The 25,488-nt window shown below is 44.3% G+C and overlaps 1 protein-coding gene across 1 annotated transcript in view; it reads left to right on the top strand.

Annotated features, from left to right (window-relative positions):
- The window catches only part of LOC127587184 (uncharacterized), a 46,753-nt gene that overhangs the window by 6,470 nt on the left and 14,795 nt on the right, over window positions 1-25,488 (top strand). The window contains exons 2-3 of the mRNA XM_052045377.1: window positions 2,802-3,146; window positions 10,285-10,326. Coding sequence (XP_051901337.1) covers window positions 2,802-3,146; window positions 10,285-10,326 — 387 coding nt within the window. The remainder of the gene's footprint in view (window positions 1-2,801; window positions 3,147-10,284; window positions 10,327-25,488) is intronic.

Here is a 25,488-nt window from a genome sequence, read left to right as displayed (position 1 = left end):
AAGATAAGCTGAATACTGGTGTTTCTTTAGGGAATTTTGCCGACAGCCAAGGTTAACCAGAGTATACAAAGGTGAAGAGGCTCCCCCTATGTACCCCCCTTAAAGCCACAAAATTTAGGTTCTTATACACATTGTTTAGAACAAAATATTTCCATATTAGCCTCTAGCACGACTAAACTTTAATATTCAGGTTTAATAAAGACAGAAGGGTTGTGAATGTTCGGCATCGGATTTATTGTTTGCCCTGTATATAAATCCAAGAAATAGCATTCACGGTGAGCTCCTGGAGATCGCCACTGTGTTCGGTCAACGGGCATTCAGCTACATCGTGTGCCTTGCTTGAGAATGCAACATAACTGCTGAGTACCTGTGAGTGGCTTGGAGATCTCAGTACCGGAGACTGGTTGAGCTCAGGCCTTGTGCATTCCAGAGAGTGTAAGGAGGCGCTCGCTGGTGACTCTCTAGCTGGAATTCAGGCAAGAGCCTATTTCGTGTCCAAACACAGACATCAGTGCTAACCGTTCTGCATCTGGGATCCTCTGCTCTGACCTGGAGTGGTGGACTGAAATCATACTTGCGCCCCGATGACAAAGGTGGCAGCCAGAAAGAACCGCTGAACAATGGCGGTGTTGACTTAGGAAGAGCATGAGCTACCCAAACCTGAAGTCCTAGTTTTCTACCACGTAGAAACTGCGATCTTGCTGAGCTGTTGGTCCCGGTGAGTTCTATACGTTCATGCTCGGTAAGACTAAGGTGAGGAGTTGTGTTTCAATCTATGTCGATCCATTGTCCGAAGATTAGGGACTGGAGCAATCTAGTAATGTTGAGAAATTAGATATTGCAGGTTTCCTTGGCGAGGTCAGAACAAGATCACAAGGTGAGAATGGAAACCAAGTTTGAAATGGGACTGGTCCACATTCATTTGGGATAGAACCAGAGTTCTTGGGCACTGGTGTTATCTTTTACCCAGTTTCCTGCACTGTTGATTAATACAATCTTTCGTTCACTGTTCAGGTACGTCGCAGAATGAAGACAAGAAAGAAGAGACACAAGTGGTCTTTACGAATGGATCGAGTCTGATTCTGCTGCCCTGTTCCAAAATCAAGAGCAAAGAAGATATATGGAAATTTAAACATGTCTCAAAAGGAAACAAAACGCTAATATGCACCATCAGTGAAATTAACAAGCAATGTAACTCCTCGCAGTTCAGTAAAATAGAAGTGGTTGACCGTGATGATTTGAAGAATGGGAATTACTCTCTCCAGTTCACAGAGGGAAACGAAGATGCTGGAGTTTATTACTGTACTGAGGTTCCTAATAAAAACCAGACAAAGGAAATATATCTCATAAGTTTCTACGGTGAGTGGTTAACTCTTTAACGACACCTTTATTGCATTATAAAGACATCGAACACAAGCTATTTTCCCACTTCTTCCTCATCGTCGGTGGCTTGCTAAACCCCATCGTAATTTACAAAATTTTCATCATTTCCATTCTGCATAACCAGAGACACTTTCCTAAAAGTTGCCTTTTAATGCATTACCAAGTGTCAACAACAGGCATTTATTGATCATTTGTCATGAACAATATGAGCGATCCCACTGGAAAGAAGGGAAGTGTGTAACAAAAAAAAAAAGGATTGAGGCCCATTGGCGACCAACGCGTCAATTTGTGCCTGGAGTCAGAGGACGGAGTTGACTTGTCAAAAGGATATTCCACTCTATAGAAAGTCATAGTAGTTGTAGAACTCCGAGTGAGCAACTTGGGATTTTAAAAACGTTGCCATTGAAAGGAAAGGCGTATTAAATACTCCCCAGTGTCTGTGAGGTGTATCCTCAGCTGCTCTGGCAAGGAATGGGTAAAATTGCTGGGGCACTGGCGCAATTGTTTGAATAGTGGCTGCCTACCGTTGATGAACCAAAGGAATGGAGGGCAACATCTGTGGTGCCTTTATTTAGGAGGGTTTGAAGGGGTATCCAGGTTATTACGAGCCTTTGAATCCAACGCAGCAATTTGTTGGGAAAAGAAATTCTGAGGGAAAGGATTGACCTAGAATTTAGCAGTCAGCTTTCCTAACTATTTGCATCGATATCCAAAGAGGGATACTGATGAGGCAGCGCAGCTGGTGCAGTCTACATAAGCATCAGCAAGGACTTTGGCAATTTTCTGCACAGGAAACTGTCCCAAAGATCAGATTGCTAGAGATCTGAAGCAAGTTGGAAAATTGGATCTAAATTTGGCTTGGCAACAGAAAGCAAAGGGTGATGGTGGAGAATTGATTTGATGATTGGAAGTCTATGAACAATGACGTACACCGGAGATGGGTGCTGTGACCCTTCGTTCGGTATTTGGATACAGATGTAGGAGGTATAGTTCGTATGATAACATGACACGATAATTGATGCCCTTGTTGATAGGACGGTGTACCAGCCACCAGCTTCCCAAACCTGAAGTCTCAGTTTTCTACCACGTAGAAACTGCGATCTTGCTGAGCTGTTGGTCCCGGTGAGTTCTATACGTTCATGTTCGGTAAGATTAAGGTGAGGGGTTGTGTTTCAATCTATGTCGATCCATTGTCCGAAGATTAGGGACTGGAGCAATCTAGTAATGTTGAGAAATTAGATATTGCAGGTTTCCTTGGCGAGGTCAGAACAAGATCACAAGGTGAGAATGGAAACCAAGTTTGAAATGGGACTGGTCCACATTCATTTGGGATAGAACCAGAGTTCTTGGGCACTGGTGTTATCTTTTACCCAGTTTCCTGCACTGTTGATTAATACAATCTTTCGTTCACTGTTCAGGTACGTCGCAGAATGAAGACAAGAAAGAAGAGACACAAGTGGTCTTTACGAATGGATCGAGTCTGATTCTGCTGCCCTGTTCCAAAATCAAGAGCAAAGAAGATATATGGAAATTTAAACATGTCTCAAAAGCAAACAAAACGCTAATATGCACCATCAGTGAAATTAACAAGCAATGTAATTCCTCGCAGTTCAGTAAAATAGAAGTGGTTGACTGTGATGATTTGAAGAATGGGAATTACTCTCTCCAGTTCACAGAGGGAAACGAAGATGCTGGAGTTTATTACAGTACTGAGGTTCCTAGTAAAAACCAGACAAAGGCAATAAATCACCCAAGTTCCTACGGTGAGTGGTTAACTCTTTAACGACACATTTTGTTCATTATAAAGACATCGAACACAAGCTATATCCCCACTTCTTCCTCATCGTCGGTGGCTTGCTAAACCCCATCGTAATTTACAAAATTTTCATCATTTCCATTCTGCATAACCAGAGACACTTTCCTAAAAGTTGCCTTTTAATGCATTACCAAGTGTCAACAACAGGCATTTATTGATCATTTGTCATGAACAATATGAGCGATCCCACTGGAAAGAAGGGAAGTGTGTAACAAAAAAAAAAGGATTGAGGCCCATTGGCGACCAACGCGTCAATTTGTGCCTGGAGTCAGAGGACGGAGTTGACGTTTTAAAAGGATATTCCACTCTATAGAAAGTCATAGTAGTTGTAGAACTCCGAGTGGGCAACTTGGGATTTTAGAAACGTTGCCATTGAAAGGAAAGGCGTATTAAATACTCCCCAGTGTCTGTGAGGTGTATCCTCAGCTGCTCCTGCAAGGAATGGGTAAAATTGCTGGGGCACTGGCGCAATTGTTTGAATAGTGGCTGCCTACTGTTGATGAACCAAAAGAATGGAGGGCAACATCTATGATCCCTTTATTGAGGAGGGTTTGAAGGGGTATCCAGGTTATTACGAGCCTTTGAATCCAAAGTAGCAATTTGTTGGGAAAAGAAATTCTGAGGGAAAGGACTGACCTAGAATTTAGCAGTCAGCTTTCTTAACTATTTCCATCGATGTCCAAAGAGGGATATTAACGAGGCAGGGCAGCTGATTCAGTCTACAAAAACATCAGCAAGGACTTTGGCAATTTTCTGCACAGGAAACTGTCCCAAAGATCAGACTGCTAGAGATCTGAAGCAAGTTGGAAAATTGGATCTAAATTTGGCTTGGCAACAGAAAGCAGAGGGTGATGGTGGAGAATTGATTTGATGATTGGAAGTCTATGACCAATGACGTACACCGGAGATGGGTGCTGTGACCCTTCGTTCGGTATTTGGATACAGATGTAGGAGGTATAGTTCGTAGGTTAACTTATGACACGATAATTGATGCTCTTGTTGATAGACAGGACGGTGTACCAGCCACAGAAAGGGACGGATGCCTTGCTGAGATTGGCACAGTAATGGCAGATAAGGTCTTTTCACAGAGTGATGCAACGTGACATGAGCCCTTGCGGCCGACCGAGGCTGCGCCGAGCATCAAGTATTCATTTACGGCAATTCTACGTTGAACCCATTTTGATCTCTTCACATTCCCATTAGCTCCCTCTACCCTCAGTTATGAACTACTGAATTCTGATAAGAATGAGATGATACATTTTGTGAAGATTAGTACCACTGGGAAATATTGAGTAATGAGTGACCTTGGTGTACATGTCCAAATATTGTTGGAGGTGGAAACACAGGTGGATACCATAGTTATAAGATAGGATTTCTTTCATTAGTCATATTACTCGAGTGTTCTGGGTGCAGCCCGCAAGTGTCGCCACGCTTCCGGCGCCAAAGTAGCACGCCCACAACTTCCTAACCCGTACGTCTTTGGAATGTGGGAGGAAACTGGAGCACCCGGAGGAAACCCACGCAGATACGGGGAGAACGTACAAACTCCTTACAGACAGCGGCTGGAATTGAACCCGGGTCGCTGGCGTTGTAATATCGTTACGCTAACCGTTACAGCACCTTTCTCGAAGCTGGTCTTCATCTGCTGCGGGATAGAAAATAAGGAGCAGGAAGATTATTGTAAAGCATTACAAAACATTTGTTAGAACACAGGGCTGTACTTGTGTACAGTTCTCGGCGTTGCAGCACTGCAGAGGGTGCAGAGGAGATGTTGCCTGGGATGCAGCGTTTCAGTAATGAGGAGAGACGGGAGAGACTGGGTTGTTTTCCTCGGAATGGAGCAGGGTGGGTTTTCAGCTGATTTGGGTGTGCACTATTACGAGGCGTACAGAAAGGGTGGACATAATGAACGAACGTCGCTCGACAGAGGGGTCTGAAACCACCGGGCATAGTCTTATAGTAAAGAGCAGTAAGTTCAAACCAGACCTGAAGAAGACCTTTTCACCTAGAGGGTGGCTGGAATCTGGAAAGCACTAACTGAGCGGGTGGTGGAGAGAGATACTCCCACATCAGCGAAGAAACTTACGGGAGAGTGCTTGAATCGCCAAAGGATAGAAGGTAGCAACTTCCGGAATGTACGATGAGTATACACTCTTAGATCGGTACGACTCTGAGGTTGTGATTCTAAATCTCCCCCTTGCAAGGATCAGTGTCAACTCGGTCCCCGGTGCTTCTCAAATTGAAAGCAGACTGACTTTGAATTGAAATTGAATAGAGTGGGCGGTAACCGTTCATTTTCCATTATGCTTAAGAAGAACAACCAGTCGGAGAGTATAAAAGCACAAATTCAACAGATGATCCATTTAAAACCATAGAACAATACAGCACAAAAACAGGCCATTTGGCCCTTCTATTCTATGCCGAAACTTAATTCTGCTAGTCCCATTGACCTGCACCCAGTCCATAAACCTCCAGACCTCTCCCGTCCAGGTATCTATCCAATTTATTCTTAAAACTTAACAGTGAGCCCATATTTACCACGTCAGATGGCAGCCCGTTCCACACTCCCACCACTCTCTGTGAAGAAGTTCCCCCTAATGTTCCCCCTAAACCTTTCCCCTTTCACCCTAAAGCCATGTCCTCTCGCACTTGTCTCTCCTAATCTAGGTGGAAAGAGCCTGCTCGCATTTACTCTGTCTATACCCCTCATAATTTTATAAACCTCTATCAACTCTCTCCTCATTCTTCTACGCAAGGAATAAAGTCGCAACCTGTTCAATCTCTCCCTGTAAGCCTTTTGCAAGTGTTATCACCTGGAGAGAGCAGATCGTTGAGGCTGAAGGAATTATGTGTCCCTGGACCTCTATTTGATGAAGTTCAGAAGGATGAGGGGTTCGGTCTCATTGAATCCAACTAATACTTGACCCGGATAGAGCGGACGGGTAGAGGATGTGTCCATTCACAGGAGAGTTCAGGATCCGAGCGCAGCGCCTCGGAATACAGGGACGTCCCTTTAAAACTGAGATTGGGAGGAATTTCTTCCGCCAGGGGATGGTGAATGTGTGGAATTCGTTGCTACAAAGGGCTGTGGAGACCACGTCATTGGGTGTATTTAAGGCAGATATTAACATATTAAAACTTTATTGATACCCCTAGGTGACAGGCCCTTCCGATCCAAAAGCCCACGCCGCCCAATGACACCCACGTTAACCTACTAACTCGTACGTCTTTAGAATGTGCAAGGCAACCGTAGCACTCAGAGGAGACCCACGCAGTCACTGGGAGAACGTACAAACACCTTCCAGACAGCGGCGGGAGTTGAACTCAGATCGCTGGCGCTGTAATAGTGTTACGCTAACCGCTACACTACCATGCCGCCCAGTTGTGTTACGGCGAGAAGGCGGGAGAGTGGGGTTAAAAAATCATTCATGATGGAATGGCGGAGCAGACTTGATGACCGAATTACCTAATTCTGCTCCCATATCTTATGGTGTTATGGACCGTGTACGTGAGGACTTTTAGACCAAAACGTTGACTAACAGATCTGGTTCTCCTCGACTGGCATTGTGCAAAGAGGAAGTAACCATTAATAATCGCGTTAGGATCCTTCAGCGTCAGATGACCATAACATGGCAGAAACTTACAAAAATATAGCGAAAGAGGAGCCGAGTCCGAAATAAACCTGTCGAAGCTGAGCAAAAGAAACCACAGATGCATTGGAAGAGAGACGGCTGTGATAGACTCAGAAATCTATACTAATTAAGGTTGATAGATTGGCAATAGATAATGCATAACGAATCGATATATGTGTTCCAACAGCTATTTATTATGTCTATCAAAACGAAAATGGACCTGGAAATGGTTCAATCATGGTTTGCAAAGTGAAATAGGAAATATTATTAAATCCAGGGAGAAGATACGTCTAATTGCCAGAAAAGTAGCATGGCCTTGGATTTGGACTGATTAGAATGCAATGAAAGAAGACAAATACATTAAATAAAGAGAAAAGTAGAATACAAGGGGAAGATCTCTGGAATAACAAAATAGGCTCACCATGAAAAAATACATACATGACGTGAAGATTGCAACTAATTAGTGAAGGCAAATGCAGGTGCTCCACGAGGAAATTACAATTTGGGAGGGACGACATGGCAGGAAATTAAACACTTGCTTTAGTCCTTCCTTCCTAATGAAAGACTCAATTAACCTCTCTGATATGGAGGGGATCCAACTCTCTAGATAACAGAAGGAAGTGGGGGAAATCACTTTTGGTAATGACATCTCGGGGGGGGGGGGTGGAATTAATGGTGCTAAAGATCCCCAGTGCCTGATAACCTACATCCGTCAGTAGTGCAGGAAGTGATCCTCGCAACTCCTGGAGGAATTGCACACGAGAAATCAGAGGGTGTTGGCCGGATCGAAAGTTTGGTTCAGCTGCAGGGTAGTTTTTGTCTTGGATCCGAGAAGGACGAGAGAAGGTGTTGAAAGATCCTCCAGATTAGGAAGGTCCTATCTGCCTCGGGAGTGGGGTCAAAAAGAGTGGCCACAGATTTAAATTAGTCATCAGAAAGATTCGAGGAAATATGAGGAAAGTGTCTCGACCGAGAGCGGACTGCCTGAAAGCCTGATAGAGGCAGACACCCTCCCCATAGTTTCAGAGTTCTCGATGTGCACTCGAAGGGCCGTGACTACCAGAGATACATACGTGTGCAGCAAGGTGTGTTCAGGCCGGCTAACTCTTTTTCGACACAAATAAACTGAGCTGAAAGGATTCCGTCTCTGTTAAATAAAAGAAAACTGCTGGAGGACTCATCGGGTCGAGCAGCATCTGTGATGCAGGGGTAACGAATTGTTGACGTTTCGGGACGAGACCCCGAATTGGGACTGAGTGTGGAGAGGGAGGATAACAGTATAATCAAGAAGGAGCGTGGTGAGCCGGTGAGGGGGTGGTGTGAAGGACGATGGACGGAAGGAGCCAGGCTGTGTCACGTATTTTCCGCGACTCTATTGTGTTGTGTCCGAAGTGCAACATCCAAATTTTCATTGCTCTTTCACTTCGTGAAGCGGGAGTACTTTTGAAATTCAAATATGCTCATATCCACTTCAACACAAATGTATTAACCCCTCTACATAAAACGTGAAGTTGGTTTCTTCAGATATTATTTAATATTTAATAGAATTTGCTGCTGCTTCCTCGTAGCCTGCCTCCCACCTGTATGTCCCGAATGAATCCTTTGTTTTAACAGATCCCAGGATACGTTCGTTTCAGCGCCAGTATTTACACAAGGCGTGTTCTCTTTTCATATATTAATTACTTTTACTTTTCTTTGCAAAAGCAAAATGTTCGGAGTTTGACGACCTTCCACTGACAACATCTCCCCCTCCCTTCATCTCTCTGTCTGTCTGTCTGTCTGCTTCTCTCTCTCTCTCTCTCTCTCTCTCTCTCTCTCTCTCTCTCTCTCTCTCTCTCTCTCTCTCTCTCTCTCTCTCTCTCTCTCTCTCATTGTAGTGTGAAAGGTCTATGTTCTTGCCGACCTGTTTGCCCGTCTACACTACATTAGGACCTTGTCCTTCTATGTCTTGCCAATATAAGTGCCTGTCCAAATGCCTCTTCGACCTCCTAGTAATTATATCTGATTCCAGCTCTTATGGCAACGCGTTCCAGATATAAACTACTCTCCGCTCAGCAAAAGATTCCCCCTTAAACATTCCAATTAAAACTCTTTACTCTGAACTTAAATCTATGCCCTTGTGTTTTTGACCACACTCCGCCCCCGCTCCAGGAAATATTTTGACTATTTATCCTATACGTTCCTCTCATAATCGTATAAACCTTGGGCACCTTTTGACCTCCTTCACTCCAGGGAAAATAAGTCCAGCCTATTCAGTCACTCCCTATAACAAAAGTCCTCCAATCCACGTAATATCCTGGTGAATCTCCGCTGCACCTTCAGTTCAATCACATCTTTCCTGTACTGAGCTGTTCGAACTGCACACGATACTCCGATTGCCATCTAACCAGTGTTTGGTAAAGTTGCAATATAACTCCCCAGCTCATATGTTCTATGCCCAAAGCTATGAAGGCGCGCATGCCTCATGTCTGCTTCACCATCCTAGCTACCTGGGAACTATGGACATGGACCCCTATGTCTCTGTTCATCAACATTCCTCAGGGCCCGACCATTTGCTATATATGTCCTACCCATATCTGACTTTACCAAATGCATCAGCTCACGTTTAGAGTCAGCGAGGATTAGTCGTTAGTAATAGCCTGCATTCACTCGGGCTAAATCTGACTTTAGGCAATAGTATTCAGTTCAGCGAGTTTTGTGAGTAGCCAATATATTGTGAACATGAAGAACAAATCGATGATAACTGTTTATAAATACTACTGCGATGAAAATGATTCTACCACATCTAGATTATTATCTTCAAAGACGCACAATTACATCTTAAACTTGGTTGTTCTGTTTGGGGGTGACTCATGGCACTTTTTTTTCTGATCCCAATAACAGGCGGGTTAAATTAATATTCCCATTATTTCCCAGCAATTCCGAAGTTTAGCATTCACGGGATCATGTTGAATTCTTAAAATAAGGCAGTAATAATTGCAGTAGCGCCGATACTGAGGCGGATATAACCTCCGTAATCCTAGAAATCATACTCATAATCCGCAAACACCCCCTTCGCCCATCAACGATGCATCTATACTTAACCCTACAATATTTTTATATTCTCCCCGCATTCATTTTAACACCCACCCCCCCCCCCTCCCCCCGCCCCCCAGACTATACCGGTCTCCTACCCACGAGGGGTAATTTACTAATTTACCGACCTAACCACACACTATTTTAGAAGGAGGGATAAATACGAAGTATCTTGGGTAAACCGATGCGGATACAAGGAGAAGATGCAATCTCCACACACAGACAGCACCGGTCGTCAAGATTGAACTGCATTTGTGATTTGCAGATTTGTTAGCTGCACCATTGTGTCGCCCGGGAAAAGAGGGACGGGGGATTGGTTGTAAATTGTGGTTGTACCTTTTATCCCTCCTGTGAACTTCATGTTCCTTTCTCCAACAGATTCATCGACCACGCCGGTGACACATAGATCGACGGCATCAGGTAATACTTTACCCTTGATTACATCGTTCCCTGTTTGCTTCCTGCTCCCTGTAGAATGTACAGGCCTTTCTAAAATTGGCACGTTGTAGGTTTGCATGGGTGACATGCACACGGAAAATGACTCTACTTGCTCACAGTCAAAGAGCAGAATAGAAGTTGTCACAGAAAGGATTTATATGGTGATAAAAACGGGCTAAATTGTCCTTCGACATATGTGTCCTGTGAACTACCTTAAATTGTATCAAAGAGTGTCTGGCACACATTGAAGATGTATTAACTAGTTGAAGAATTTTCTTCCATGTCTCTGTGGGTAAAAGTATCTGGAGTTCTCTTTCCCATTCATCCTTAATTTTATCAAGTGTCTCTGGACGTGTTTTCCTAATTAGATCATAAATTATTGCTATCAGGCCTTTCTTATAGAAATTGAAGCCGATTTTCTGTAATTTCAATTTTATATGGAGTCGGAAAAGAAGGCATAGTGTCTTCTAAACAAATTCTAATCTCTGTGTCGAAAAAAGTGTGATTTAGGCAAATTGTATTTATTAAACAACTGTTCAAAAGATAAAAAAGTTATCACTGAATAGATCACGAAAACATATTATTCCCTTCATTTTCCATAAAGAAAAAGCTAAATCGATTCTGGATGGTTGAAAGAAAAAATTAAATTGAATGGGGCTTGATAAGTTAAATTTATTCAATCCAAATAATTTATGGAATTGAAACCATATTCGTATTGTATGTTTAACAATTGGGTTAGTCATAAGATTACTTAATTTAGTAAGTGCAAAAGGGAGTGATGCTCCTAAAATAGAAACTAATGAATCCTGTCTGTGACAAATGTAATTCGGAGGTGGCTTCCCAGACACATATGTTTTGGTCCTGTCCTCTTTTGGAAAAATATTGGAAGGACATTTTTAACATTATTTCAACCGTATTGATTATTGATTTGCAACCTCACCCAATCACTGCAATTTTTGGATTACCAGTGATGGAATCTGGCCACCTATCTGCTGCTGCTGCTTGTCGTACATTTGTTACATTAATGGCCAAGCAATCCATCTTGTTTAAATGGAAGGATCCAATACCTCTCACTACTTTTCAATGGTTTTCTAAAACTATGTTATGTTTAAACAGAAAAAATTACGAGTGGCACTGTTGATTCTTCGCTTAAATTTGAGGAAGTTTGGAGTCCATTTATTCAATATTTTCATATGAGATAGATCCCTTTTCAATAATCGCTGAAGTTAGAGGAGCGGAGTTGACGACATAATAATGCTCTTTTTTCATCGAGAAATAACAGTCCAGTTTTTTTATTCTTTTGTTTTTTTTAATTTTGTTCGTTTTATTACTTACATTTATTTTCGATTTGGGGTTTTCTTTTATATAATAAATATTATTTTCTTTCTCCTTTTGACTTTATTTTTGTAATATATTCGTTTACCAAGAAACGTGGGGCCTAGAATATATATTTTTTTATTCTTTCTGACTATATAGGTCATGATTGTCCTCCCGATATCTTTGTATATTACGTGTATAACAACCGATGTTATATGTATTAATCTGTATTAATTTGAAAACTAATAAAAATATTGAAAAAGAAAGAATATAACGTCAGCAGAGAGGGACAATTCACCAGATACCCGGCCCTTGTCCACGGACAATTATTATTGGGGGCTGTTGGAGGAGAAAATGTTTTCTTATCCTCCACTCCAAACCCCTCCCCCAATCCCGCATGTCCCTAATGGCCACCGGGACATCGAGGAACAGGTATGCAGGCATATTAAGGAAAGTGTAAAAACAACCGGGTTGTTGCAGTGGGTGACATCAATTTCCCTAATATAGTCTGGGACCTCCTGAGTGCAAGAGCTTTGGATAGGGCAGAATTTGTTAGTTGCATCCAGAAGGGTTTCTTAGATCAATATGTAGATAGTCCAACAAGGGTGGGGGGGACCACACGGGACCCGGTGTTGGGTAACGAACCTGGCCAGGTGACTGACGTTTCAATGGGAGGAGAGTTGGGGAGAAGTGACCACAACTCCTTAAGTTTTGAGATAGCTACAGATAAGGATAAATATGGACCTTTCTGGAGAGCATTAAATTGGAGCAGAGCAAATTACATTAGGTAGGAACTAGGGAGAATTAATTGGGAACAGCTGTTTCTGGGCAAGTCGACACCTAACATGTGGAGGGTATTTAAAGACCAACTGCACAGAGTATGGGACAGGTATGTTCCAGAAAGATGGAAACACAAGATTGGCAATGTAAGGGAACCTTGGATGATGAGAGAGGTGGTGAATTTAGTCAAGAAGAAAACGGAAGCGTATGTAAGGTTTAGGAAATTTAATATCAAACTGAGCTCTTGAGGATTATAAAGAAGCAGGAAAGAACTCAAGAAGGGAATTAAGAGAGCCAGGAGGAACCATGAAAAGTCCATGGCAAGTAGCATTAAAGAGAATCCCAAGGCATTCTATACAGGCATCAAGAGCAAGAGGACAACTAGGGAGAGGGTACGACCACTTAGGATAAAGGAAGGCACATGTGTTTGGAGCTGGAGGGTGTGGGCCTGGTCCTAAATTAGAACTTTCCATCAGTATTTACCAAGGAGAAGGACGTAGAGGACAGGGAATCAGTGTGTGGCGTGCTAACCCTCGGGCATTTTGAGATAACGAAGGAAGTAGTGTTGGGGCACCTAAACAACATTAAGGTGGATAAGTCTCCAGGGCCTGGTGCGATATACACGATGTTATTGAGAGAGGCAGGAAATGAGATTGCTGGCACCTTGACCAAGGTCTTCGTGTCCTCTCTAGCCACAAGCGAGGTCCCAGCTAATGTTGTTGCATTATTCATGAAGGGAAATAAGCATAATCCTGCAAACTATAGACCGTTAAATCTCACATCAGTGGTAGAGAAGTTACTGGAGAGGATTCTTAGCGGTAGGATTTGGGAGCATTTAGAAAACCACGGCCTAATTAGGGACTGTCAGCATGGCTTTGTTCCGGACAAATCGTCTCTTACTAACTTGATTGTGTTTTTCGAGAAGGTGATTGACAAGGTAGAGCTGTAGATGTTGTCTACATGGATTTTTGTAAGGCGTTTGACAAGGTCCCTCATGGGAGACTCATCCAGAATAATAAGATGCAGGGGATCCACTGTGAATTGCCTGTTTAGATTCAGAATTGGCTTGCCCATCGAAGACAGAGGGTAGTGGTCGATGGGACATATTCTGGTTGGAGGCCTGTGACTCGTGGTATTCCTCAAGGATCCGTACTGGGACCTCTGCTGTTTGTCACCTGGATGAAATCGTAAATGGTTGGCTGAGAATGTTTGGAGACCATACGAAGATTTGTGGTGTTATGGATAGTGTTGAAGATTGCCAAAGGATACAGCAGGATATAGATATGGGAGGAGAAGTGGCAGATGGAGTTTAACCCGGCCAAATGTCAAGTGTTGCATTTTGGGGGATCAAATGTAAATGGGCAGTGCATTGTTAATGACAAGACCCTTAACAGTGTTGATGTGCAGAAGGATCTTGGGATGCTAGTCCATCGCTCGCTGAAAGTGGCTACACTGTTTTATAAGACTCTGGTTAGGCCGTATCTGGAATATTGCATTCAGTTCTGATTGCATCGTTACAGGAAGCTTTAGAAAGGGTGCAGAAGAGGTTTATCAGGATTCTGCCTGGATTAGAGGACATGCACTGTAAGGAGAGTTTCTTTTCTCTGGAGCGGGGGTGGCTGAGGGAAGATCCCATAGAGGTTTATAAGATTATGAGGGGCATAGATCGGGTGGACAGTCAGTATCTTTTTCCTAGGGTTGAAATGTCTAGTACCAGAGGGCGTGCATTTAATATTAGAAGGGGTAAATTCAGAGCAGATGTGCGGGACAAGTTTTTTCCATGCAGAGTGGTGGGTACCTGGAATGCGCTGCCAGGAGTGGTGGTGGAAGCAGATACAATAGTTGTGTTGAAGACGCTCTTTGATAGGCACATAAATGTGTAAGATATAGAGGAATATGGACATTGAGTAGGCAGAAGGGATTAGTTTAGTAGGGCATTTGATTGCTAATTTAATTAGTTCGACACAACATCGTGGGCTGAAGGGCCTGTTCCTGTGCTGTACGTTCTATGTTCTAGAAGGGAGAAACCTGACATTTTCCCTCGTTCCTTTAATACACTACTGCTGATTGTCTGAGATTACTACTTCCGACCCGTTCATCACCCAATTCCCTGCAGCCCGAAGAGAGTTAAATACCGATAACCTGGCACTGAATTCTGAGTTGCTATGCAATGGGATACACGTGACTTGTTCGTGTGCGTGCACACCATGTTTTATTGTAGCCAATGAAAGCTCAGCTCTAAATGCATCCACTCACCACAAAGAAATACGTGCTTTTGAGCAACTTGTTCCAAGAAAATTATTTTTCTCTGTTTTGCTGGGTATTTATAGATGGTGTTCAGTGAAGCAATGGTGTCAAGTCTGATTATGTGTCAGAGTAAATGGACAGTGTAAGAGACCAGGAGGGGAAGATATGTTGAAGTATTTCTTTTCTCTAATTGTATTGTTACTCGATCAGATCAGCTTCAATTTTCAAATGAGGAGTAGAATTTGTCTGCGGGGGTCAGTGAAAAAGGAGGGACGGGATGGGCGGGGTGGGGGTGTGTGGCCAATCATTTAAAATTCTGGTGGGTAGAAATGCCTCGTCTCAGACGGTGGTGAATCTCTGGAATTCTCTGCCCGTGAGAGTGGCAAAGGCCGTGTCATTGGAAGTATTTAACGTGTTGATAGATAGGTGTGTGAATTAAGAAGAACTGAGGCCGGCATAGATCCGCCTTCCTTATCCTGAATAGTGACCTACTCCTGCTGTTCACACAGGGACATAGGGTGAAATTTTACCCTTGTAGAGTCATGGAGTCATGGGGCACGGAAACAGGGCCTTCGGCCCAACTCATCCACGCCGACTGTGTTGCCCAGCGAGCTAGTTCCACCTGCCCGCGTTTGGCCTAAAGCCCTCTAAACATCTCCAACCCATGGACCTATCTAGATGGCTTTTAAATGTCGCTGATGTGCCCTTCTCAACCACTATTTCTGGCAGTTCGTTCCAAATTCAGGTGCTCATTCAGGTATTTGAGGGTGAGAGAGCCATGACTAAAGATAACAACTTGCTTGGCAAGTTTGGGTTGACTGGAATTCCATCCTGCTCTGTGGGCCACCCGCTATGTGAAGAAGCTGCCCCTGATGTCCCTTTTAAATCTCTCGCCTCTGATCTTCAACATACGCCCTCTTGTTTTTAGCACCCCCTCCCTGGGAAAAAGACTATGTGCTTTGACCCTACCTATGCCACCCATGATCTTATACACCTCTAGCAGGTCACCCCTCAATCTCTTACGTTCCAGTCTACGCAACCTCTCCTTGTAACTCAGGCCCCCAAGTCCAGGCAACATCCTGATAAATCTTTTTCTGCACGCTTTCTAGTTTAGTAACCTCTTTCCTGTAACAGGGTGACCAAAACTGTCCACAGTACACCAAGTGCGGCCTCACCAAAGTCTTATATAACTGCAACATAACTTCCCAACTCCCATACTCAACGCCCTGACTGATGAAGCCCAGCGTGCCAAACGCCTTCTTCACCACCCTGTCTACCTGTGACGCCGCTTTCAGCGAACTATGCACTTGTACTCCTAGGTCCCTCTGGTCCATAACTCTCCCCAGGGCCCTAACATTCACTGTACAAGTCCTTCCCTGGTTTGATTTCCCAAAATGCAATACCTCACCTTTATCTGGATTGAAAGCCATTTGTATATAAACTCTTGTTTATATCTACTTTTCATGTCTGTCGTCTTTTTTTTGGTGGATTACACAAGCGTTTCTAAAATTGGCACACTGTATGTTTGCCTAGCTTAGCTGCACACGCAAAATGATTCTATTTGCTCATAATCAAAGGACAGAACAGAAGTTATCAGCAGAGAGGGACTATTCACCAAATACGCGCCCCTTTGGCCACGGTTGGAGGAGAAGGAGGAAACCTGACCTCGTCCAATGCTCTTTGAGTACACCTCCGCCAGTTGCCTGCAATTAGTTCTACCGACTCGTTCACCACTCGTTCTTTCAACCCAATTCCCTGCAGCCTAAGAGAGTAAAGAACCGAGAACGTGGCTCTGAATTCAGAGTCGAAATTCAGTGGGATAGACATGACTTGCGCCTGTGCATGCATACCTCGTGATATGTTTTATTGTAGTCAGATAAGGTTTTTCTATAAATGCAACCACCAACCTTCTGAAAATACGTGTTTTTGATCACTTTGTTTCAACCATGTTTTTCTGATTTAGTTGGGTGTTTCCAGATAACATCTGTTAGATGAAGAAATGGTGTCAGATCTCATTATGTGTCAGGGGAAGTGGACAAGGAAAGAGACCATAATAGCAAGATATGTTAAAGTGTTTTTTCCGGTCTAATTGTGTTGCTACTGGATCACATCTAGTTACTTCAAGGGCATCACTGCTAAAGTAGAATCTGTCTGCGGCGATCAGTGAAAGACAACGGGCCCGGTTTGGGTGTGAAGGGTTGGGGTTGATCCAGTCATTTCAAACTGAGGTGTGTAGAAATTCTTCCTTCAAGAGGGTGGTGAATCGCTGGAATTCTCATCCGCTGAGGGTGAAGGGCGGGTCATTAAGGGTGGAGAATGGGTACGTGTGTGAATGAAGAAGAACTGAGGCCAGCATCGATCAACCTTTCTCATATTGAATGGCCGGGCATCCTGGTTCCCTCTCCTGCTCCGATTTTTGGTGTGTTCTTTTGTCCGGGGAAAGTGTTAGCTTTGGTTTGAAGAATGGATAATCCAACTCACTATGCACAACAATCTCGTGGAGGTCTTGTTGTCAACTTGCCTTTTCCACAATGACATAGTTAAACATAATGAAAGATTTAAGCAAAGGTCACGATGATTTTAAATCTGACAAAACCCCGACCCATTTCCCACTGTGTTCTATTCCGTGATTTTAAACGGTTTCCTGCAAAAATTGTATTTAATTCCCATCCCAACCTTCCTGTCAGAGTGTTGTCTTCACTTTGACGCATTGCAGTCTTTCGTGTCCTTGTGTCGTTGCCTGAGTTATAGGGAGAGGTTGTCCAGGCTGGGTCTTTATTCGTGGAACGTAGGAGAATGAGGGGAGACTTTATAGAAGTGTTTAAAATTATGAGAGGCATAGATAAGGTGGACGGTAACAGTCTTTACCCCAGGGTAGGGAGTCCAGAACTCGGTACCATTGGTTTAGTGTGAGAGCAGAAAGATTTAAAAGTGACCTGAGGGGCAACTTCCTCATCCAGAGGGTGGTGAGTACATGGAACGAGCTGCCAGAGGAAGTGGGTGAGGCAGGTACAACAGTATCATTTAAGAAGCACTTGGATAGGTACATGGAGGGGTGGGGCTTGGAAGGATATGGGCCGAACGCAGGAAACTGGGACTAGTTGAGTGGGCACAGTGGTCGGCATGGACTGATTGGGCCGAAAGGCCTGTATCTGTGCTGCATTGCTCTCTGACGCTATGACTCTAAGAGGGTTACTCAGGCTTAGACTGTTTCGTTAGCTGAGGAGTTGTCAATGGAAATGAACGGTGTGCAATCATTCCCACTTCTAACCCAATGATGGGTGGAATGAAGATCATTAATGAAATGGCTGAAGATAGCTGGGCCTTGGACACTACCCTGAGGAACCACTGAAGTGATATCCTGGGCTGGGATGATTGACCTCCAACAATCTTAAGGACCTCTGTCATGCTACCTATCCCTCCAACCTCTGGAGTATTTTCCTCCACTAACTTCACTTTAACCAAGTTGCTTGATGTTACATTCGCTCAAGTTCTGGCTCAATATCAAGGGCAGTCACTCTCGTCCCATCTTCACAATTTAGCACTTTAATTCATGTTTGCACCAAGGACGAGCGGTCTTCGCGACAAAAAAAAAACGTAGTGTGTGAATGAGTAGGTTGTCGGTGACTAAGTATTGTTAGCGCTGTCGATGGCGGCCTGTATCGCTTGCTGGTGATTGAGAGTTGACTGATTTGGCGGTTATTCGACGGATTGGATGTCTCCTGCTTTTTGAGAACAGGCACTATTGGGCTATTTACCATATGTCCTTTGCGCTCACATGCTAACACACCATTATTGAGGGCTGGGACGTTCTGGGACTCTGTTCCTCCCATTGGATATTTAATTATCCACTACAACCACCATATGACAGCTTCCTTGGTGTTGTGTTCGCTTAGCTTTGACTACTGAATGCTGCGTATTTCGTTTGAGCATGATGTAGCCCTGTCAACATTACACTGGGGAGCAGCTGCGTGCGGGGAAATCAACATCCTGCAAGTGGTCCGGCTTTAAAGAGTGAAATAAGAGAGTCTGTGAGCGAACGTGTTCCCTTAATGGTAAAAGGGCAACATTCGATGTCAGGGATACATTACTGAAAACAGGCAAGGACCCTTCAGGGGTATAGAATGTTTCAGGGGATATTCTTGAAAAATAAGGAAGATAAGGAGGTCGAAAAGGGGCCACGAAGTATCACTGCTGGGCAAGATTAAAGGAATTCCCAGAGCATTCCAAAAAAAAACTTAAGGGTAAGAGGGTAATTAGAGAAATCGTAGGGACCGCTAAGGGCTAAAGGGAAATCTGTTCGTGAAGCCATAAGAAGTGGATCAGATCTTAATAAACATTTGTAGTGTCATACAGCACGGAAACAGGCCCTTCGGCCCAATTCGTCCATGATGGTCCAAATTGCCTATCTGAGCTAATTCCATTTGCCTGAGTTTGACCCACATTCCTCGGAACCTTTCCAATGCATGATACCTGTCCAATTGCTTTTAAACGTTGTAATTTTTCCCGCTCCCACCACTTTCTCTGGATGTTCATCGCATTTACCCACCACCCTCTGTGTGAACAATTTGCCCCGCAGATCGGCTTTAAAACTTTTTCCTTTCACCTTCAACATATGCCCTTCAGTTTGATCCTCCCCTAACCTGAAAAAAGACTGTCAACATCCACCCTATCTATGTCCCTCGTAATTTTATAAACCTCTCTCTTTCTCCCTCTCACTCTTAATATATATATTTATGAAGGTTACTTTATAAACCTTTATAAACCGCATCTGTATTTACTAAGGACAAGGCATTGCAGTGCAAATTTCCAGGGGAGGGGTACATTCTATAGCACGGTGACATTAAAAATGAGGAGGCGTTAGATGTTTTAACGGGAATAAAGGTCGATAAATCCCTAAGGCGTGATGAGCTGTATGCCGGACTGCTATACGAGGAAAGGGAAGGTATTTATACCTGCAATGGTTACCGCCTACACACCTTATACCTGAAGGATAGCAAATATGGTTCCTTTATTCAGGAGTGTAAACAGGATAAATAATTACAGGCCAGTGAGTTTAATATTAGTGATAGAGAAGTCACTGGAAAAAATCTGAGGGACGGGATTAATCTATACTTGAAAAGCTAGAGTCTGAATATGGATGGTCAGTCTGGCTCTATTGGTGGGAGATCTTGACTGAATAACTTTATTGTTTTTTTTAAAGAAGTCACAAAAATATTAATTAGAGCTGTAAATATTAATTACAGCTGTGTGGTTGGGGAGTTCAGTAAGACCTTTGAAAAGGTTCCTCAACCAAGGCCAATCGAAAATGTTAGAGTCCATGATATCGAAGGCAGGTTGGCAAATTAGATCCAAAACTAGTTTGGTAATAACAGACATAGGGCGATGGTGGAGGGTTGTTTCTGGGATTGGAGGCCTATCATGGGGATCGGTGCTGGGACCCCTACTCTTTGTCATGCACATTAATTATTTGGATATCATATTGGAGATGTGATTGGTAAGTTTGGAGATGACACAATATTGGTGTTGTTGATACTGCAAGGGGTTATCTGAGGCTATAGAATGAAATTGCTCAGTTGATAAATTGGGCGAAGTGGTGTTACCTGGTATTTAATCCTGATGAGTGTGAGGTGAAGCAAGTCGGGAGGTCACTTTGGGCAGCACATACACCATGAAACCTGGGTCTTTGGGAGCATTAAGGAACAGAGGGACCTTGGTATACATGTCCAGGGATCTATGAAGGTGGAAGCACAGGCAGATAAGGTGGTGAAGGAGACTTCTAGATGCTTGCCTTCGATAGCCGGACACAGCGTTTAAGAACATGGTTGTGGTGCATCTTTATAAAACATTGGCTACGACACAACCGGAGTACTGTGTACAGTTCTCTTCGCGACACTGTGGCAGGAATGTGATTGCATTGGAGAGTGTGCAGAGGAGATTCACCAGGATTTGGGCTGGGATGGAACGTTTCAGTTTTGAGGAGATGCTGGGTTTGATTTCCTTAGAGCGGAAGAGTCTGAGGCAGGACCTCATATATAGAGGTATATGACTTTATACATAGAATATCGAACCGTGCAGCATTGGACAGACCATTCGGCCCACGATGTTGTGCGATCATGATGCCAATTTATACTAAATGTCCTCCTCTTGTGATTCATCCGTATCCCCCCCATTCCCTCCATATTCACGTGTCTATCCAAAAGCCTCTTAAACTCCATCAGACTGCCTGCCTCAAAGACTACCCCAGGCACCCACCACTCTCCATGTAAAAAAACGCCCCCCGCGTCGCTTTTAAACTCCCGGGGTGAATAGTAGGGAACTTTTCCACGGAGTCTATAATCAGAGAGAATGGGTTTAGGGTAAGAGGTAAGAGCTGTAGAGCGGATCTCACGGAGGCTGTTCTTCATCCCGGGAGGGGGGGGAGTTGAAATCTGGAACCCACTGCCTGAGGGGATGGTGGAGGCAGAGACTCTCACAACATTTAAGAAATATCGTGAGGAGCACTCGAATCTCCAAGGTTTAAAAAACTACGAATCAACTGCTGGCGAATGGGATTAGTTTAGATAGGTATTTGACAGTCGACGTGGACATGATGGGCCGAAAGTCCTGCTTCTGTGGTGTATAACCCTATGACTCTCATGCATTGGAGCTTCACATAGCATTTTAGGTGCGCCCGCCTGTGCTCCCGGTTTGCTCATTCTGAACTCGTTGAGCCAAGGTTGATTCTTTTGGTTTGATGTTTATTACAGGCTGAGATATATACTCGGCCTTGACATGACAGATCGTGGTGGTAAACGTTCCGTTAGTGCTGATAGTCCGCGGCGCCTCGCAAATACCCAGTTTTGCGCTACCAGATCTGTTCTGAGACTCTGTATTTAATACGGTTGTAGACCCACAGAGCTGCGCAGTTCGTGGAGCTCCTGCTTCACAGCTTCAGTGACCCGGGTTCGATCCTGACCTCCGGTGCTGTCTGTGGAGTATGGACATTCTCCCTGTGACCGCGCGGGTTTTCTTCCACATCCCCCAAAAGCGTGCGGGTTAGCAGGTTAACTGGCCGCTGCTGATTACCGCTGGTGAGTAGGAGAGTGTAGAATCTAAGGGGAGTTGGTGTGAAAGTGCAAGGGGGGGGTAATAAAGTCGGATGAGTGTAAATGGATGTGTGATGGTCCGTGCATGCTTAGAACATACATAGAATTAGTAGAGCGCATAAACAGGCCCTTCGGCCCACTGTATCCGTGCCGACCATAAAGCCAGTTTAAACCAATCCCATCTCCCTGCACATGGTCTATATCCCTCCGTTCCCTGCCTGTTCATTTGCTCTTCAATACTGTTGTGTCATCCACCACCTCCGCCGGCAGCCCGTTCCAGGCACCTACCATTCTCTGTGTATAAAACATGCCCCCAAAATCTCCTTTAAACTCCTCCCGCCTCCCCGCCTCAAAGCTATTCCCACTAGTATTTCACATTTCCACGCTAGGTAATGCAGGGTCTACCCTATCTATGCCTTTCATAATTTGATATACCTGAATCCCTCAGCCTCCAACACTGCAGAGAAAACAGTCTAAATTTGTCCACCCTCTCCTTATAGTTCATGCTCTCTAATCCAGGCAACATCCTGGTGAACCTCTTCTGTGCCCTCTGTAATGGGGGCGACCAGAACTGCACAAAATACTCTAACTGTGGCCTAACCAAAGTTTTATACAGCTGGAACATAACTTCCCAACCTTTACACTCTGATCTAAGAAGGCAAGTATGCAGCGCGTCTTATTTACTATTTGGTGGGCCGAGTGACCTCTTTCTATGGTGTATGATTCGATGACTCAACTAGTACAGTCTGTGGTGGTGCTGTCAAGCCACACTCGATGATGGCCATGGAAGTCCCCACCCAGAGTACCTTCTGTGACCTTGCTACTCTCTGTCCAAGTTTGTTCAACATGTTAAGAGCACCCACTGAATCGCCAGCTGAGGGAGGACGATAGATGAATCAGGATGAGGTAATCCTTCTCATGTTTGACCTGATACGTCAGTCACTGTTGAGGATTCCCAGGACTACCTCATCCCATCTGTGTATGAGACTGCCTCTCTGTTGGCTGCGGCATACCAATGAAACAGGCCGTACCCAGGGATAGTGACGGAGGAGTCTGCCACGTTGTGTGCAATGTTTGATTCTACATGACTAATACGGTGAGCAGCTCCCCAGAATTGCAGATGTTTGTTCAGACAACGTTGCAAGGTTGATGGGTCTGCGAGCGAAGTGGTGTGTCCAAACTCAATGGTTAGTGCTGGTTTTATTCCGATAAAGTTTGCACATTAGAAGTATAAAGGGATTTGGTGTTCGAAGCCCCAATGAAAGTCCAATCATGATCTCATTAAATGGTAGAGCAGATGCGAGGGGCTGAGATCATGATAGTCCCTGCTTCAATTCATGATATTGTTACGTTCTTATACTCGTTATTACACGCTAAATACCCAAACAGCTCAGTGTAATGCTGAAGTCAAATTTCGCGAGATATTTCCTGCCGGCTTCAACCATCAGAGTAGATCAGGCGGCATCTTTGGGGACAGAAACAGTGTCATGTTTCTGATCGATGGGCCTTTGTCACAAGCAGAACAACATGGAAGACAAGCACGTTCGACTTGGTGGGAAAGGAGGTGGATCTGGGAGAGCGAAGGGCGTGCGTGAGGCAGGCTCAGAACAAGAGGAAATGCAGGCCTCGGATTACTATGGTGAAGATGCTTGTTTACCACAGGTAGTCTGCCTGGATAAGATGTAAATGGTGGGAGAACAGAGAAACATATGCAGAGCGTGCCGGAACTGTGAGATACTGAGCACAGTGTTGGATGCCCAGAAATATTGGGGGTGTGGTGGGGCTGATTGGGTTCGGAGATACGGTGATGGTGTGGGTGACAGGGGTTGGTAAAAGCAGTGGAGATAGCGGTAGGTAATAGGGGTGACTGATAGGTCTGGGTGATGAGTGATTGATGGGGTGGATAATTGGGTGCTAGGTGTGGGTGACAGGGGTGATTGATAGGTTTTGGTGATAGGAGTGATTGATAGGGGGTGAGTAATTGGGTGTATTATAGGGGCCGGCCACTGGGGAAGTCCGGTATCTATGGAGAGCGAAGAAAGAGTTAGGCCAGAACTGGTCAGAGAATGTAAAAGAAAAATGCTGCAGATGGACGAAAGCTGAAACAAAAACGTACTGGAAGCACACAGCTGGACAGGCAGAGTCTGTGGAGACAGAAGTAAAGTTCATGCCCTTAGGTCGTCGACAGCCATCCCCGAAGTTTCTCTTTCGTCCTCCCCTAATTTATTCTTCTCATTCTCTCTCTCTTTCCCGTTCTCTCTCTATCTCTTTACTTTATCCCTCTATCTATCATCTATCTAGTTATATATATAGACAGACAGACAGACAAACAGATAGATAGATAGATAGATAGATAAATAGATATATAGATCTTTTTCCCCCTTCATTCTCTCTCACAGGTACACAAACGCCCACACACACACACACACACACACACACACACACACAATCATATCCACACACACAAACATTCACCTCGTCACACTATCTCATGCATCCACATATTCACAGTACACACATTTAGGCGCACACACTCAGTCACTCACACTCAGATACAACACAGAGTGAGCGAGAGAGCGGGAGAACGAGAGAGACAGAGAGATCATGAAAAATTATGGACCCACCATAGAAAACCTGCCCAACCCACCCAGCACATCAGTACCTTGAATTCTGATGCATCTGGAAATGGCTGGTTATCTGAAACTGTTGTGTTCATTGAGAGAGCTGTACAATGCGTAGAAGCTGGAATGTTTTTCATTGAGCGTAAGTCATTAGAACATCATCAGATGGAAAAGGCAGAGAGGGGAGTGTGGAATGGAAATGGGGAATTGAAATAAACAGGTAAATGAAAGTTCACGGTCACCCTTGCGGACTAAACGGGAATGGGAGGCCGGCTTGTGGAGTTGGATTGGCGATTTGACATGAAATCAGATCGGAGGTGTTGGTGATAGTGAAGAAGGTTAGAGAGATGACAGGGGGATATATCAGTTAGGGAAGTCGGCCGAGGAGTGGCAAATGGATTTTAATACATATCAGTGTGAGGTGATGCATTTTGGAAAGACAAACCAGCATAGGACGTAGACTGGTAATGGTGGGGCACGAGGCACTGTAGTGGAACAGAGGGACCTAGAAGTGCATAGCTTGTTGAAAGCCCCATCACAGGTAGAAATACTGATGATAAAGGCGTTTAGCACGCTGGCTTTCATTGAGTCTGGAAGTTGGACATTATGTTGCAGTTGTACAAGTCCTTGGTGAGGCCGCACTTGGTCACCCTGTTATAGGAAATACGTGGTTAAACTGGAAAGAGTGCAGAAAAGAATTACGAGGATGTTGCCAGGACTGGAGGGCCTGAGTTATAGGGAGAGGTTGGCCAGGCTATGTCTTTATTCGTTGAAACGTAGAAGAATGGGGGGCGACCTTGCAGAAGTGTTTAAAATTATGAGAGGCACAGATAAGGTGGATACTACCCTGGATAATAAACTTTTCCCCTGGATAGGGGTGTCCAAAACTAGGGGGGCATAGATATAGAGGGGTATCTTTTTCACGCAGAATGTGATGAGTGTACGGAACGAGCTGCCAGAGGAAGTGGGTGAGGCCGGTAAAATATTGTCATTTAAAAAGAACTTGGGTAGTACATGGAGGGGCGATGCCCGGGCCTAACGCAGAAAATTGGGACCAGCTGGGTGGATAACATTGACTCGTTGGCCCGTAG

The sequence above is a fragment of the Pristis pectinata genome, chromosome 39 (assembly GCF_009764475.1).
Source record: "Pristis pectinata isolate sPriPec2 chromosome 39, sPriPec2.1.pri, whole genome shotgun sequence".
NCBI classification, from domain to species: domain Eukaryota; kingdom Metazoa; phylum Chordata; class Chondrichthyes; order Rhinopristiformes; family Pristidae; genus Pristis; species Pristis pectinata.
The sequence above is the reverse complement of the archived record's forward strand: the minus strand, read 5'-3'. Positions and strand labels throughout refer to the sequence as shown.